This window comes from Xiphophorus maculatus, chromosome 18, assembly GCF_002775205.1.
Source record: "Xiphophorus maculatus strain JP 163 A chromosome 18, X_maculatus-5.0-male, whole genome shotgun sequence".
NCBI classification, from domain to species: Eukaryota; Metazoa; Chordata; class Actinopteri; order Cyprinodontiformes; family Poeciliidae; genus Xiphophorus; species Xiphophorus maculatus.
Window position 1 is genome coordinate 32,382,376 of NC_036460.1, and position 17,321 is coordinate 32,399,696.

Consider the following 17,321-nt stretch of genomic DNA (forward strand, 5'->3'; position numbering starts at 1 on the left):
TCAGTGTAGGAAGATTTGGTATTGCATTGTTTTTATCTCTGATACTCTTCCCTTTAATTTATTGTAAAATAGGTTCTTAGTTTTAATTTTTGTGTTAGAGTAATAAAGCTTTTATTTTGAAGGTCAAGGTAGGTCTGGGACAGGAAGCCAGCCATTAGGTTTTTTTTCCTCAGTCACACATGAGGAGGTGAATCTGTCACAGTCAACCTTTTGTTTAAGCCATCGAAATCACCGTCTGTAAGTTTTCATTTAATATTGAAGAGTAGATTTTATTCAATGTCTTATTTGTTAAGAATGTGTTCTTTGTTTTGACTCTTTTCTACTCATAATAAATGCAGCTGTTTTATTTATGTTACAGTTTACTCTGTTATATGAGTACTTGGGTCACCAGAATAAGCAGAAGTAAAGAACCTGCATCCTGACTCAAGCGTTCATTCTATTGGAGTTAGGCTTACTGCTAAATTGTGTTAATAAACACACAACTAGAGCAGAATAGTAAAAGGTGGTGTGCAGTTGGCTGAACAGCATTAAAGCAGCTATATTAACAGATATGGAGAAAGCACACCTCGAAGGAGCAAGATCAAAAGACATGAAGCCTTTTCAAGATGGGTTGTCGATTAAAAGCAGTAAAAGTACTGGTTCCAGTTCAAAACACTCAAGTATGTCATCGGTTGGTGCTGCAGCAGCACACGCTAGGGGCAAAGCCGAAGCAGTTTTTGTATGTGTTTCATTTGCTCTGAGAGAGATCAGCATTAAAGTTTAAAAAGTTAGACTAGAAGCCAACCTTGAAGCTCTTAATCTTGAAAAGGAACCTGCAGCTGCTATTGCCCAAGTCGAAGTTTTGGAAGCAGCAGCAGATTTAGAGAACAAAGAACACTGCAGTTGGAAAAGCCTTCCCAGCGTGGTCCAGAATACACATGAACGTGTAAGTGAAAATAACCCACAACCACCAACCAAGAACATTAATTAAGAGGAGTATATTGTGAAAGACTGTTGGCCTCCACCATTTCAGCAACAACCAAGTTCAAAAGCTTCTAACCCATTTCGGACTGCTCACATCTGGACTACACCAGCTCAACTAGCTAGAGAAGACAACTTCCCAGTTCAAAGTGAGGTACACTTACAAGAACCAAAGTCCAATATACTTCGGCCAAATACCAAGTTAGTTTTTCCACAGTACTCTGACACTTCTCACACGAACCCACCAAAGTCTTCAGTAATGATGAACATGGCAAAGTATTTGGCACGCAAAGAGCTTGTGAGCACTGGTTTAACACACTTTGATGATCGTCCCGAGTCCTACATAGCATGGAATTTTTTTTTCTCAAACACCATCAAAGATATGGACCTCACTGCCAGTGAACAGTTGGATTTAGTCTCAAAATGGCTTGGTAAAGGGCTCTTCTGGATATGTCAAACGCTTAAGAGCTGTTCATGTTGACAACTCAAACAATGCACATAATTAACCTGGGACAGGCTGGATGAATATTATGGTGCTCCAGAAGTCATAGAAAGTGCTATTTTCAAGAAGTTAGACAACTTTCCTAAAATCACAAACAAAGGTAATCACAAGTTAAGAGAGCTCGGGGATCTGCTGATGGAGCTACTCTAAGCAAAAGAGGATGGCTACCTGCCCAGCTTGGCATACTTGGACACAGCTCTTGGCATCATACCCATTCTGGAAAAGTTGCCACACAACTTGCAAGAAAAATGGATTGCTCGGGTGTCAAAGTATAAAGAGGACTACGAGGTTGGTTACCCACCCTTCTCCTATTTCACCTTTTTCATTTGCTACCAAGCCAAAACAAGAAACGATCCCAGCTTTGCCCTTTCTGGAAGCAGTTCTGTGCCAAAAAATCCAATCTCACATCACATTAATTTCAGAACCCCAGTTTCAGTGCACATGACTAAAGTCTCTCCTGGAGTTATACAAGACAAAGTACTACTTAAAAGTGATGGGGCCAAGCATTGCCCCATCCATAACAAACCTCACCCGTTAAAGAAGTGTCATGGCTTCAGGCAAAAACCATAGAAGAATGTAAGGCTTACATGAAGGATCAAGGAATCTGTTTTAAATGCTGCTCGTCCACTTGTCATCTCGCTCGTGACTGCAAAGTCACACTGAAATGTGATGAATGCAATAGTGATAAGCACATCGCGGCTCTTCACCCAGGTCCACCCCACTGGTCCATCAAGCCTGCAAGTCCTGTGATAGATGATGGCGGGGAGCCTGAAAAGGAGGACACTATGCCAGCACCACTCTTAAATCATCTGTGCACTGAAGTTTGTGGTGACAGCTTCACCACAATCCTGTTAAAAAAATCTATCTAGTCAAGGTTTACCCAGTATGCTCCCTTTGCACAAAATCTTGACCTCGGATGGGTGTTAATGGGTGATATGTGTTTGGGAAAGGTCCATAAGCCTATTGTCCATAACTGTAAGACAAACATTCTAGAAGATGGAAGACCCTTACTGTTCAGACCCTGAGAAACACATCTATCTCAAGCAAATGGTCAACTTCAGCCCAGTTAATGGACTATCTCACAGTTACCACACTGCTGTGGTGGATTACGACTCTCTCGCCCTCACAGTCTTTAAGAGAACAGCAGATGATAATAAGCAGGACTTCTCCATAGAAGACAAACAGTTTCTGCAAATAATGGACAATGAGGTTTTTCAGGACGACTCCTACAGTTGGGTGGCTCCACTTCCATTCAAGTCCCCTAGGCCGCCTTTGCCCAACAATCGTGAACAAGGTATGAATCACCTCTCTTCACTTGACCTGAACAAATCAGGGTTGTCTTCAACTCAAGTGCTCAATACAATGGCATCTTCCTAAACAACACGCTGCGCAGCGGAGCAGACTTGAATAACAGTCTATTGGGAGCTCTCATTCCTTTCAGAAGAGAACGAGTAGCAGTCATGGCTGAAATCGAACAGATGTTTCATTGTTTTGTTATAAAAGAAGATCACCGAGACTACTTAAGCTTCCTTTGGTATTGAGATAATGACTCCAGTAAGTCCTGTACTCCATCATCGAGTACAAGATGATGGTTCATGTATTTGGAAACAGCCCTTCTCCAGCTGTGGCAAAGTATTGTCTCAGGAGAACTGCACTGAAGGGAGAGCAACAAAACGGGCCAGAAACCAAACGCTTCGTAGAGCGTTTGGTTTGGTTTCTGCGTTGACAACGGCCTTGTTTCCTCATCAACAGAAGAAGAGGTCATTTCTCTGTTATAGAAAACCCAAGCATCTCTTTCAGAGTCAAACTTAACACTTCACAAGATCACATCCAACAGCATCCAATCTTCAGTTGGAAAGACTATTTCCAACTGAATATCATGCTAAGGGCATTATAGATCTCTGCTTGGATAGAGATGTAGTACCCACAAAGCGAAGTCTTGGATTGAGTTGGGATGTCAAAAGGGATGTATTCACCTTCCAAGTATCCATCAGTGACAAACCATTTACCAGACGTGGTATCCTTTCCACCATAAACAGTCTCTTCGATCCTCTCTGCTTTGTTGCTCCTGTAAGCATTCATGGCAAGTTGTTGCTGAGGGAGCTCAGCATGGATGGAACGGAATGGGACAGCCCACTCCCTCAAGACAAAGCTGAGGTTTGGGAGGCATGGAGAGATTTGCTACAGCAATTGCAACATCTTCACATTCCTCAAGCTTATACTACTACTTCTTGCTCCAATGCCAGTTGGAAAGAGCCATGTGTGTTTTCAGATGCTTCGACCAAAGCAATCAGTGCCGTAGTATACCTGAAGATAACAGATGAAAACGGCCAGATAGATGTGGGTTGTCTTTGGAAAAGCTAAACTTGCTCCTCCAACTGAACCAACCAAAACCAGATTAGAACTCTGTGAGGCAGTGCTAGCTGTAGAAATGGCCAAACTAATCGTTCAAGAGATTGAAATTCAAGTTGATGCTGTTACCAACAGTAAAGTGGTGCTGGGTTATATTCATAATCAGTCAAAACGCTTTTATGTCTATGTCCACAACAGGATACAGAGAATATGCCAGTCTACAGAACCAAACTAATGGAAGTATGTGTCTACGGAGCATAATCCAGCTGACTATGCTTCTAGGTCAGGCTAAGCCTCAAAGCTCACTAAGATCAGCTGGCTCACAGGTCCAGCGTTCTTACGCAAATCACAGACGACCATTGAACAGCAAGAGACCTTTGAGCTCATCGATCCAGACTGCGATGTGGAAATTCGATCACAAGTAACAAGCTGTGTCACAAGTCAAAAGGTCAACCAACTGGATCCTCAGAGGTTTACAAAATTCTCTTCTTGGAAGTCTTTACAAAGAGCAGTTACAACACTCATTCATGTTAAGGATTCCTTCAAGAAGGAAAGAAGGACCACAGAATGTAGTGGTTGGCAATGGTGTCCAAAACCTTTCACCACTGATGAGTTGTTGAAGGCCACAACAGCGATTATTCTTGCTGTGCAGCAAGTCTCCTTCTCTGAAGAGCTGGACATTCTCTCAAAGGGAGATCATATTCCCAAAGGAAGCCTACTGATTGAGCCAAATCCGACTGTAGATTCCGAAGGCCTGCTACACATGCATTCCACATCGAAGTCATTGACTCCTTAGACCAGGGGTCACCAACCTTTTTGAGACTGGGAGCTACTTCACGGGTCCAGAGTAACACGAAGGGCTACTTGTTTGATACAGGCATAAATTTTCTTGGCTCAGTCTTTGTAACAATAATACATATATGTATATATGATTACATGGTACCTGATCATATTAATGTTAGGGACTACTCACAATAGTTATCAATAAGGACAGCTATGGTTAATTGCTATTATGTGATCAGAAGTTCTTAGTTCACAGAGTTTTAAGTTTGATTCCCTTTTGGAGCTTTTCTGTGTGATTCTAAATTGAACACAAGTGATTGAGAGTATGGATTGATGCAGCTGCAGCTGTACAGCTGTATGTACTGAGTACCTTGAGATTTTCCTTTGAATAAAAAAAAGAAAAGAATAGTTATTGTTTTATTATCTAACCCTTTTTACTATTAGCAAAATTGTGGAAAAAAAAAAATCTTTTGTGTCAAAAAATATTGTACACACAGCTGTGTCAGTCGGTGAGGGGTGAGGTGGGGCATGCCAAAGCCTAAATCTGATTGGTCGGTTTTCTTTTGTTTATTTCACAGGTTGGCGTTTTTATGTAAGCTAACATGATCTTGGAACTACGGGAGTAGTTCCAAGCTCCCGCCTGAGCTTTTTACAGTGTGAGCGGTTCTGGCCGGTGCTGGTTTATCAGCCTTTTTGTGGTTTCGTGAACTGAACAGCTGACGGGTAACCCGCTGGCTGACACCAGCAGATGTTTGAAAAAAAAAAAGGTCAGACAGATCGGAAGGTAACACAAAACTATCACTGAAACTGACCTGCAAGAGCACAACAACCTCCCCAATGCGCAAAAATCAGCACAAACCGAAACCACAAGAGCAGCGGACATTTTTTTTTCAGACGATGCTAAATAATAAAGACATGTAAGCAGAGCCTACCCTTGTGGTTCACGGAAAGAGGAGAGTGTTGATTTCAGATTCAGGTGGTGTTAGACGTCCAGAGGACGAGAAGGTGAAGCAACAATATTTGCTTAATTTCCACTCTACTTTGGCTAGATTAAATTTGACTAGATTAAATTGTTTAACCCGTAGTCTAAGTGCGACGCTCAGGAAGAGCGGCAGATGCCAGCCGACAGGTGACGCATCACCTTTCCAGTTCGAGAAACATCAAAGAAGCTCATAAACCGACGACCTGACAGAACCGCACACGGTAAAAAGCTCCGCCGGGATCCAAACGACAGCTCTTAGAACTAAGGGAGGTTCAAACTCCTGTCATTCATTTTTAGCTTACAGAAAAAGCGCCAAATCAACAAAAGTAAACTGGCCAAAAAGTTTATCAGGCTTATTACAGAAGTTGTTATGCTTTTAAAGAATGAGGACTAACAGGTTTATAAGTTTGTTTTAAGTATTGATATGTGGCATCTTGGCAGATACCAGGCAGGGAGTGTTCTGCCCTTTAATTTATTGTAAAATAGGTTCTTAGTTTTAATTTTTGTGTTAGAATAATAAGGGTTTTATTTTGAAGGTCAAGGTTGGTCTGGGACAGAAAGTCAGCCATTTTGTTAGGTTTTTTTTTACTCAGTCACACATGAGGAGGTCAATCTGTCACAATCAGCCTTTTGTTTACGCCATCGACATCACCGTCTGTAAGTTTTCATTTAATATTCAAGAGTAGATTTTATTCAATATCTTATTTAAGAATGTGTTCTTTGTTCTAACTCTTTTCTACTCATAATAAATGTGGCTATTTTATTTATGTTAGTTTACTCCATGTTATGCGAGTGCTTGGGTCACCAGAATAAAGTGGAAGTAAAGAACCTGCATCCTGACTCAAACGTTCATTCTATTGGAGTTAGACTTACTGCTAAATTGTGTTAATAAACACACAAGGAGAGCAGAATAGATATGTTCTTGGAGGTGGCATCAACTGGAATATTGTTTTCTTTACTCTGGTATTACCTTTTTGCTCTTCTTTTACACTGAAAGTAGATCAGTTAAAGGAAGTGTTTGGTCTCTGTTGTCGCTCCATGCTTGCTTGCTATAAGTTTTTGCTCCAAAGTGAAAGACAAATGCAAATGATGTTCACTATGGATCCATTCATAACAAAGACTGAATGTAGCACGCCAATGACTGGATGCTACCTGTTGGGTTTCCTCATATAAAATAACTGCATGGAATGAGTGTGAATAATAATCTGAAGGGCTGAAACCTCCCTTTTGAAGTTTTTATTTCAAGGTTTCACAAATCCCAAATTTGGTTTTATAAATTATGCTACTAGTTGAGAATAATCTAGTCCAGTATTAAAGAGTCTAGTTGTTTTAGTTTTGGAATTAGAGCTGTTCTAGTGTGATCCAGATTCAAAAATGTGGTGAAACCTCCCTTTATTGAAGTTTCACAAGTGAGATAAAAGTTTCACAATTCACAAAAATGGTTTTAAATTTTCTGTTAGTTGAGAGTAATCCAGTCCAGGTTTAAAGAGTCTACGTGTGGTAGTTTTTTTTTAACTAGAGTAGATTAAAGCTGCTGGAGGTAGTGAAAAATTTGATGGAATTGTCCTTTAGCCATTTCCCAAATTGGAAGCTGCAATCAGAAACCAACTTCAGCTTTGTCTCAAAAGGCCCTTTCAGTAATTCCCATTTACTTTAGTAAATGAAGCCGGTATGGCAGAACCAAACAAGGACACTATGCACAAAATGCTTTTTGCAGGTCATCTTCAAACTCAGAGTTTTGATAGTCCTGTTGGCCAACTTGGTGCAAACAGCTGTGGACTTTGGTACTTTTTTCATGCATGAGATCTATCATCAGTTTCTTTCTAGAAAAGGGTAGTGTAGAGACAGGAGCTTCAAAAATGAATCAGCTTATTTTTCAGACACCGCAGAGGACCAATCAGAGAAACTAACAACAAAGGAATTAACAGGAAAATAACAGAAAAAACTGCCGAGACAACCAATTTAAAACATTTCACAGTTCAGTTTCCTGTTTAGGATAAAACTTCCTGTTAGTTCAAAAAATGCATTTCAATAAATTCTAAATATAATTAGTGAATTTTCCTAAGTGAGTTTTGCAATCTTTATGAAATAATTATTCATTTATTTCCTATGAGATATATTACTGGTTTTAAGCCTAAATATTTTTACAACAGGTTATTTGTCCTTTGAAGTCTGAATTTTCATTTCAGAATCTGAAAAATCTCAGTAAATCTGTCTTTAAAAGTTTGATTTTTTTTCTACACTATGGGTTAGACTCTTATATCCAGAAATTAGCCACAAATCTAAACTTAGAATGTTCAAAATGTTGAGATGCATGGACAGTAATTATCAAGGTCAACTGGATGATTTTGATATTATTACCTTTGAAGGTAATAATATCAAAATTATTATTATGAGTTTCAAGATCCAAGTTTTGAGTTTCAAAGTAGGAAGGGCCTCAACAGCCAACATTTTTGTTGGAGTCACATCCAAACTTCAGCATTTTCTTTTCACAGTGCAAGACACTAAATTCCATTCTACTGTAATTAGTGATTGTTTTTTTTTATTTTAAGCACTATAAACATTAAAGGCAAAAAATGTTCCCTAAGTATTTTGGGAAATTAGTAGTTAGGAACACCCCTTCTACCCCAATCTTCCTGTCCCAAAACAGGAAAATTACAAGATTGCTCCTACATGTGGGTGCAATCCGAAGGCCCTAACTGGTCGCCTCCATGTTGACAGGTTGATTACAGTGAGGACAAGGTTCCTGATTGGACATCACAAAGATCCACCAAGAACATCACTGAGGTGAAAGAGCTGCAGCCTGACACGCTGTACAGATTCAGGGTGAGCAACCGATTTGGCTTGTTCTAGTCAGAGAGGAAAAGATAACGTTGACATTATTCTTTCATTGTTTATGGATTTCCACATTTTTCCAGGTGGCTGCAGTGACCAGTCGAGGTGTTGGAAACTGGACTGAGATTAAATCCATCACTCCCCAGAAAGGTATGCTGATATTCTCTGACAGGATCAGGTGAACTCAGTTCTTAGAGTTGTGTAACACTGCCATCTACTGGCCAAGACGTTACAAACATTTTACCAGGTACACTGGAGCTTTTGGTTTTATTAAACTTTTACTGGATTCTGATTGGTGCACCATTCAACGACCGGATATCTAATCCAGATGTTTTAAATGAAATCAGATTAAAATGAAGTCAGTCTTTTCTCATTGAGTTCTGCACAAATTTACTACCTTACAAATTAAGACCAGATGTGAAATGTGGGGTGTTATCCAAGCACATTTAATTACATATTTAACTACTTAAAGACTTTTTAACAGTCAGTAACCAAAACTTCAACACATATCTTGTACTTTATTCAACTGAAAGGGTACAAAACAGCCCAGCGCTTTATAATTTAACTATTTTTAACTTTAGCAAAAGCCATTCATCCATCCATCTTCTCTCACTTATTACTTAGGTTGGGTTGTGGGGGTAGCAGCCTAAGAAGGCTGGGGAGACTTCCCTCTCCCCAACAACTTGTTCGAGCTCCTCTGGGGGAATCCCTGGGCATTCCCGATCTTCCCTGGGGCTTCCTCCCAGTGAGACGTGCCCGGAACACCTCACCAGGAAGGCCTCCTATCTAGATGCCCGAGCCAACTCAACTGGCTCCTCTTGACGTGAAGGAGCAGCTGCTCTATTCTGAGTCCCTCCCGGATGGCTGAGCTTCTCATGCTATCTCTAAGGAAGGGCCCAGACACCCTGTGGAGAAAACCTATTTTCTTCATAGGCTTGTATTCACAGCCTCGTTCTTTCGGTCATGACCCAAAGCTCATGACCATAGATAAGGATAGGAACTTAGATCGACCGGTAAATAGAGAGCTTCGCTTTTTGACTCAGCTCTCTCTTCACCATGACGGACTGGTACAGTGCCCACTTCACTGCAGACGCTGCACCAATCTGTCTGTCAAATCTCCCACTCCCTTACCAATTCAGCAACTTTCTTGATATATTGAGCAACATTTTAGACAAAAAACTGATAAGTTACCAATTCCTAACTTATCGGAATCGGTAAGTTAGGCTTTTTTAAAAATTGGTAATCGGTGATTGGCCAGAAAACTGCAATTGGCTCAGCTTCCTCACTGGATGGCATGTTAGTGGGATTGAGGAAGTCTTCGAAGCCCACCGGCCCACAACGTCCCGAGTTGAGGTCCACAGCGCACCATCCCCACTATAAACAGTGTTGGTGCTGTACTGCTTCCCCCTCCTGAGACGCTGGATGGTGGACCAGAATCGCCTCAAAGCCGTGCTGAAGTTTTTCTCCATGGCCTCATTTCAATTGCTGGTCATAAGGGGTCTTCAGGCTGCGTTTTGTCTAGTTCTTCACCTAAGATCTGTCTGCCTTGGGTGACCCTACCCAAGGCAGACAGGGTAAGGGCAAGAAACCCCACACAACATAGCTTGTAGGATCACTGGGACACTCGAACCCCTTCACCACGATAAGGTGGCAGCCCACAGGGCAAAAGCGCTAAGCAAAAATTACCTCTGCTATTAGTGTGTATGTGGATCTTTTAGTAATAAAAAACTGAACCAAACAAAGTGGTTACTACCAGCTAATTCTTGATTAAACAATGGGTATAAATATGTTTTTACATAAGATCAGGTTAATTTTCATTCATCTAAATGATCATTCAAAAACTGCTTTTTGTCTTTACTCAGGATCCCTTTGTCAGGTGCTAATAAAATAACAAGCAATCTCTGTGGGAACAAATACTTTATCACAGCCTTGTATCTACAGCTGTGCTCATTCAAAGCTGATTGGTAATATTCTTGTTGTCCTTCATTATCAAAGTTAAATAAAAATCAACAAAAGTACAGTACATGATGTAATATTGTGATGTCTTTAGCTCCAACAAAATCTGTCTCCTTGTCCCATTTATGACTCCATACGATCCTTCTCAGGTCTGTGGGTAGACTATAAGCCAATGCTAACTCACACATCAGCAGAATCTGACTGATAATGGAGCGTGTCTGATGCATTCTTTGTCTGCTGCAGCTCTGCCTCCTCCTGTAGTGAAAGCTATCAATATCTCCTCTGACTCCATGTCATTCAGCCTCAGCTCCCAGTCTGAAGTAAGCGCTTCTCTTTATCACCTTCAGGTTTTGAACAAGCGAACTGTGTTCTGGGTACAGTGTTTCATGGACCTCATGTGTTTTTCTTTTCCAGACCAAATATTACATTGTAAACCTGCACTGGCAGTTTGACTCTCATGTGAAAGAGAGCCACATGTACAACATCACCCAGGGAGAGTTTAAAGGTAATCTTCCTCTGTGCTGTCTTTCTTTTTCGTTGTGAGGGAAATTAGCATGTCTGGTACAAAACAGTCTTCAGATAAATTCAACTTCTATTGCAAAAACTTATGCTAAATAAATCACTGTATTTGCCGATAAATTTATTTAATAAATAAATTAAATACATTTATCAGCAAATATAATGATTGATTTTAAGTATTAGATTTTGTAGCTGTACTTTAAAACTTCCAGCAGCTGCTATTGTAGTGCCGCTGCTAGAAGAGCAGCATTATATACTTCTGTTGCACACTGTCTATACTGCTATCATTATAACACATGCATTATAACATTAGCTACTTTAGTTAAAGTGAGTAGGCCATCTGTACGGCTAATCACCACCCAATAATTGTATTCAAGAATATTTTCAAATGTATATTTAAGAATGCCCTACTGAAACCAAGAGTTAAAATTGGAGTTAGGTAACTGCCCCCTACTGGCAGAGTGATCTATGCTAAAGAGATAGCTCTTTACAGCTAAACAGAGTTGTTCGGAGTTACTTTCGCTATGAGGCAGATGGACAGGAAAAGAGGGAATGTCAAAAGATGCCGTATACTAGCTGTGCTAACGCTATAATAATAATGCTACACTGATGTTTCAGAGCAACTTAAAAAGGTCAGTAAAACTGATTAAAATATTGTGATATGAAACGAAGAGCAAATGGAAAAACACTGCCTACTGTGAAGTACAGTGGAGTATCCATGATTCTCTGGGGCTGGTTTCTCCTCTAGATGTCCTTGGACTTTGTTAAAAATGTGGCTAAATTAGAGAAGTTCTCCTTACAAAAATTAACCGTCTTCCATGGCTGTGTCAGTCCCCATAGAGAAATAGATAAACCATTTGGTCAAAGATGTCTCTATCTATATTCTCCAACCTTATGAAATATTACAGGAAAAGAGCTGTCCTGTTTCTTACATTTCTTACACAGAACTGTTGTGATTCTATTCCAGTTTAGAATCACAAGATGTGATGCTGCTCCAATAACAGATCAATTTCCCACATCTTTACCAGGAGTGTCAATAAATGTTGCCAGTACAGTACGTCTGAAACAGTCTGCTATGTTGGCAGCCACAAACCTGACAGCGGGGACGGTGTATGAGGTGGCTGTTTGGGCTCACACCAGTATAGGAGACAGCCCCACCGCTTTGTCACACTACCAGACCCGTGGCACCCAGCCAGAGCGCCCTCTCCTCAAAGCCAAGGCTCTTAACCAGACAGCGGTGGAATGCAGCATCAGCATTGACTCCGCTCCACTGGTACACTGTGTCTCTTTTTCTGTCTCTCTCACTTGTCTATTTCTCTGACTACCTCTCTCTCTCTGTCGCTATCGCTCTATATTTCTCTCTGTCTCTATTTCTATCTCGCTATATATCTCTCTCTGTCTATCAATCTTTCTTTTTCTGTCTTTCTCCCTGTCCTTGTTTAACCAAACCATCTGTACTAAATCCAAAGTGTTCATTATCACATTCCAAGCCTGAAGCCACAATCTGTAATTCAATACTTCGGTCATGCAGGTATGAAGAAGAAAAAAACTGATAAATGTGCTTTTCTATCCCACATTGAATCACTATCCTAAAGAGAATAATTGGTTTATTACTATTTCTTTTTAAAAACCTACTTGTAAACTATAGTTGGAAACATTCTTGATCCTAACCAGATCCTAACCAGAGGTATTAGATCACCTCAGTAACATGAAGGGACAACTATGTCTTATTTTTTTGTGCGTGCACGTGTGTGCAGGTTTATGGTGTGTTTTATGCCACCTCTTTCCTGGATCTGTACCGCAGTCCTCATCAGGTCCAAAGCACATCCCTGAGCCTCTCTGTGACTGTTGACAGCGATGAGCAGTATCTCTTCCTGGTGAGTCGGTCCTGGAAACTCTTTGTAAAATTCCTTTCGGATGTTACTTGATAAAAGAAATATTCAGGCTTGCTGAACCCCTTGTTTTTCTTTCATTTTGTGTTACATTTTGAATTATGGGTAATCCACAATATTAAGCCCTACTGATAAAAGCTATCAACAGTCAAGTCAGACAACATATCCAGATGTGTTGACTCCCTGAAGTCTGGAGTAAAGTGACATATTTTAGTCGATACCCAGTTTTCACACTTGCTATATAATCAAATTTGTTCTTGCTGAAAAGACTGTGACATATGTTAGATAATAAGAGGCTCATCCAAAAGGAAATTAGGCACATATGTTGTTTATTCCGTGTTGAGCCTCCCTAATTCAGAAACAAACGGAATCACTGTCACGTAGTGCTGCAGGTGGTGGTTGAAGTGTGGCAAGGAGTGTCAGAGTGAAGAATTAATTTTAAAGTTGTTTAGGTTGCATTTCTAAAATAGTCATTCTAAAAATGGGGATATTAAAAAGAAGCTGCACAACTTGGCTAACAACCCCGGTGAGAATCTAGTGTTCACTAGTCTTTTATCCTTTTATTTTACCTTTATTCATTTACCAGCTAGAGTGAAATGGTACTGAGGTTTTTTAGAGACCAAATAGAGGAAAATCTGTAATTTTTGTTCTAAAATATATACCCGCACTTGTAAGATTCTGCAAACGAGGTGTTCACAGGAATTAGTGAGCTGATGTAATTGACTCATTGACAGTAAATATAGTTCCAACTAGAGAGCTGTCAGCTGAAACAATAGAAAGGATTGGAAAACTTCTACAAGATGGTAGTTCAACAAAGAGAATGCAAGAAATGTTCATTAGTAGAGCTGGATGATGTGGCAGAAAATCTCATTAATTTCAGATATTTAAAACAAAAAACGAATCAATAATTATCGATATCCACTGATATGAAACATGTCATATCAGTGGATATCGATAATTATTGATTCGTTTTTTTGTTTTAAATATCTGGATATTGATAATCAATAATTATCGATATCCACTGATATGAAACATATCATATCAGTGGATATCAATAATTATTGATTCGTTTTTTGCTTTAATATCTGAAAAACTAATCAATAATTATCGATATCCACTGATATAAAACATGTCATATCAGTGGATATCGATAATTATTGATTAGTTTTTTGTTTTAAATATCTGAAATTCTGCCAAACTTGCATCATGGCCTTTTCTGTTTTAGCCAGTTTTCACTCAATGCTGTTCTTTTTTTATTTTTAAGCATTTATTAGGCACAGTGGCTAAACTTTAAACTGCTGCTGCTCAAGTTACTCAACAGGCCGTTGCTAGGTAACCACAGAGTGAGTGAGTTGATGCCATTAATGTAGCTTAGCTCACTATGAGAGGTTGAGCAGCTAAAGTCTTTCGTCTGCCTTCTTCTGTCTTCCAGAATTCTGTGCTGTTCTGGATTATAGTACAGTAAATATTCTATAAGACTGATTATCTATTGATACTGATCACGTGTCTATTGCAATGTTGTCATGGTTGTTATTGATTTATTGTCCAGCCATACTAGCTAGTTAATGTTTGTGACATAGGGTTGCTGATGAAGAAGTCATTATCTTGGATGATGACACATTTATCCCCTCTGCAGAGGGTTGAAGTTTTACTTTAGGAAAGAGATGGACCCAGCCACATGACCAACAGATCATCTGAATCAAACTAGACATTCATGTTGCAAATTAAAGCAAAGGCTGATATTTAAGATGCTATACAAGAATGTTGCATAACAACATGAAGAGTTCTTTCGTTTGATGAAGAATTTTTTCATTTGTAAAGTCTGTGCCTCAGACAATTCAAGCTGTTAAGAAAGCCAGAGGAATAATTATTTTTGTAATTTGATTTCTGAATGTTTTCCATAAATATTTATTGATTCTATAACTGTTTCCTCTAATTAATTCAACCAGGATTGACCATTAATTACAGAAATGTCTTTTCTGATTTTCTTTTTTTACTTTTTTTTGTCTGACGTGTAATGTTTCACAAGAATCAACACAGTTATTGTAAAAATTAGCAACAAATATAATAAAAATGAGTAAAAATAATTTTAAAAAGTCTGAGACCATCTAAAAAAAGGAACAAATCTGCTAGGAATACTAAAAAAAATGTGCAAAGGAGCTGTAGCAGAAATGTGGTTACCTTTGAACTAAAACTTTTTTGAAACATTTAATTCAAGATCGAGGGTCTTCTTGGTTCTGCCATGCAAATGTTCTCAAATCTATTAGTTTGTGATGAGGTCTTTCATACACAGCATTAATTCGGTGATCCCTCTGATTTTATGGTGAATTTTAGTTCTAGGTTTTGGCTGGGCCATTCTGAAAATGTAGCTCTATTTAAGCCTGACTGACTGCCAGAGACCAAGTACACAACGCTGCAGCAAACAGAAAGGGACAGACCACATGGGAGACTAATACCATATTTGGAAATGGGACCATGGCACTCCGTTAATGAAGGGGGCACTGTTTCCTATATTATCTGCGGTCTCCCGTTTTTAGTTTCTTTTGAAATCTGTGATGTCTTCACCTTTATGAAGGAGATCCACTCCCAGCGGGTATTTGAATTTCTCTCTTTTATTTACTTCCCACAGCTCACAGTTCTTAAATGGGCTTTTTGCATGTCACATCTGAATGCTTCCGCTTTGAGTGACCATGACAGCAAGGAAAGACAAAATCGTATTTGAAAAGCAATTTAACTGTTCAATGGTGCACAGCGTCTTCCAATGGATTTCCAGGCGATCCTGAAAATCGCCTGGAAATACAAAATCAAATACAAAATTGTATTTGAAAAGCAATTTAAGCAATACCATGAACACTGTTCAACGGTGCACAGCGTCATCCAATGGATTTTCAGGCGATCCTGGATTGAGAAGCCGATGCCTTGTCAATATCAAATTCAAGCTAATGCAGCACAGTGAAATAAAGTTTGCAGCCTTCACTTCACTCCGGATCAGCTTCTTCAGCCTTTAGGCTGGTGGGAGAAGAATGGTAAATAAAGGAGCCGTCCCTGTGTTATTTCAATGGAACAACTTCTGTGTTCAGCCTGAAAAAGCCAGTGTATGGGAACGAGTTAGCAGACAAGAGCCAGACAGCCGAGCAACTGATCCACCTGTAGAATGCACTTCTGTAGATTCCGATTATTGCTCTGTCCCAGAACCAGCTGGCCTGGACATGGCCATAAATGAAAACGGGAAATTAAAAGAAGAACTAAAAGCCCTACAAACCAGATCGAAGATCTGAAAATCCAGTCTACCTTTGGATTACAAAAGTTCGCAGGGTCCGATGATGACATCCGGTTCTACACAAGGTAAGCTTGTAAACCGCAAATTGTTTTCTTTTTAAAATTTGGGTTACTCGCCCCACCTCTGGTTTCTTAAAAAGGACAATTATGTCTTAACTCAAAAGTACAATAAACACACTTACATTTCATAATAATGTCACACTTGTTAGGTTAGAAGCTACATTGATCAGAAATGGTTTGTATTTGCTTAACCTGCTGTGCTATATGGATATCACGTGAAAATAAAATGTATATAATGTTACTGAAAGTATTTTGCATTTTTTCTAACATAAAATACAACTAATACAATCTACTACTGTAGTTTCAAATGATTTTTAACTTGAGAAAATTTTATTTGTTGGGGTTTGGGTATCGTCCTTTTAAAGTACTTCAATACTTGAACGAGTAAAAGTTTTTGTTACTTTATCCACTTTTGCATTATTAAAAATAATTTACAATGGTACACAACAATTTACTGTGTTGTGTGCCAACAGATCTGTTGTGTACCAACAGATTTGGAAGTTATTGTCACTTCATGATGTTTTGGGGGCTCATTGAACCTTCTGTCCAAAAAATTATTCGCTCATCAAGAGCCAGAGCTGTTGAGGGAAGCAGCGAACCAGTAACTGCTGTCAGATAAGCACACACGGTTTGTATCTGCAGCTTCCCCAAGTGCACATTGTATATGCCATAAGAACGTTTTACTACAGATTATACAAGAATATGTTATCTTCAGAAAGTGCTGCTTGTGTGTTATTTTCAGTCACAAATTTCTGATAATTATTGAGTCGGTATGTAATATATTTCATTAAACTGAAATAAGGGTTAGGGTTAACTAAGTGAAAATGAGTAGGAAGAATTTAACAAACAGAAAAATAGTGGTAAGCTAATTATTCTGTTCTTGGTTATGTGTCCACATGTTTTCTCTTTTTTTCTGTTAACTTTTCTTTTGATTTTAATAAATATGATTCTTTGGATATTTTAAATATATGTCTGGTTTTGCTTTTTCTTTTATCAGAGGCATTCCTTGCAACCCACTGATGAGCTGTTCCTAATCCAGATGTACCTGGCTGCAGGTCTAAAGAAAAGATTCCTAGCAAACCAGTTTAATATTCACCCTTCTACTGTAAGCTGCATTATTTGTTCATGGACCAATTATTTGTACCCTCTTTTGGGTTCTCTGTGTATCTGAATTGATACAGAGGACATCAGCTGAGTTTGG

General features: G+C 39.2%; 1 protein-coding gene across 3 annotated transcripts in view; it reads left to right on the forward strand.

The window, feature by feature from the left end:
• Positions 1 to 17,321, forward strand: part of sorl1 (sortilin related receptor 1) — a 194,641-nt gene that overhangs the window by 149,532 nt on the left and 27,788 nt on the right. For all 3 annotated transcript variants that reach the window (XR_002754350.1, XM_023351415.1, XM_023351416.1), the window contains exons 37-42: positions 8,301 to 8,405; positions 8,498 to 8,564; positions 10,614 to 10,690; positions 10,785 to 10,875; positions 11,975 to 12,162; positions 12,647 to 12,766. Coding sequence is in view for 2 of the 3 variants with exons in the window: in XM_023351415.1 (XP_023207183.1) it covers positions 8,301 to 8,405; positions 8,498 to 8,564; positions 10,614 to 10,690; positions 10,785 to 10,875; positions 11,975 to 12,162; positions 12,647 to 12,766 (648 nt within the window). In the remaining variant the exon portion in view is untranslated. The remainder of the gene's footprint in view (positions 1 to 8,300; positions 8,406 to 8,497; positions 8,565 to 10,613; positions 10,691 to 10,784; positions 10,876 to 11,974; positions 12,163 to 12,646; positions 12,767 to 17,321) is intronic.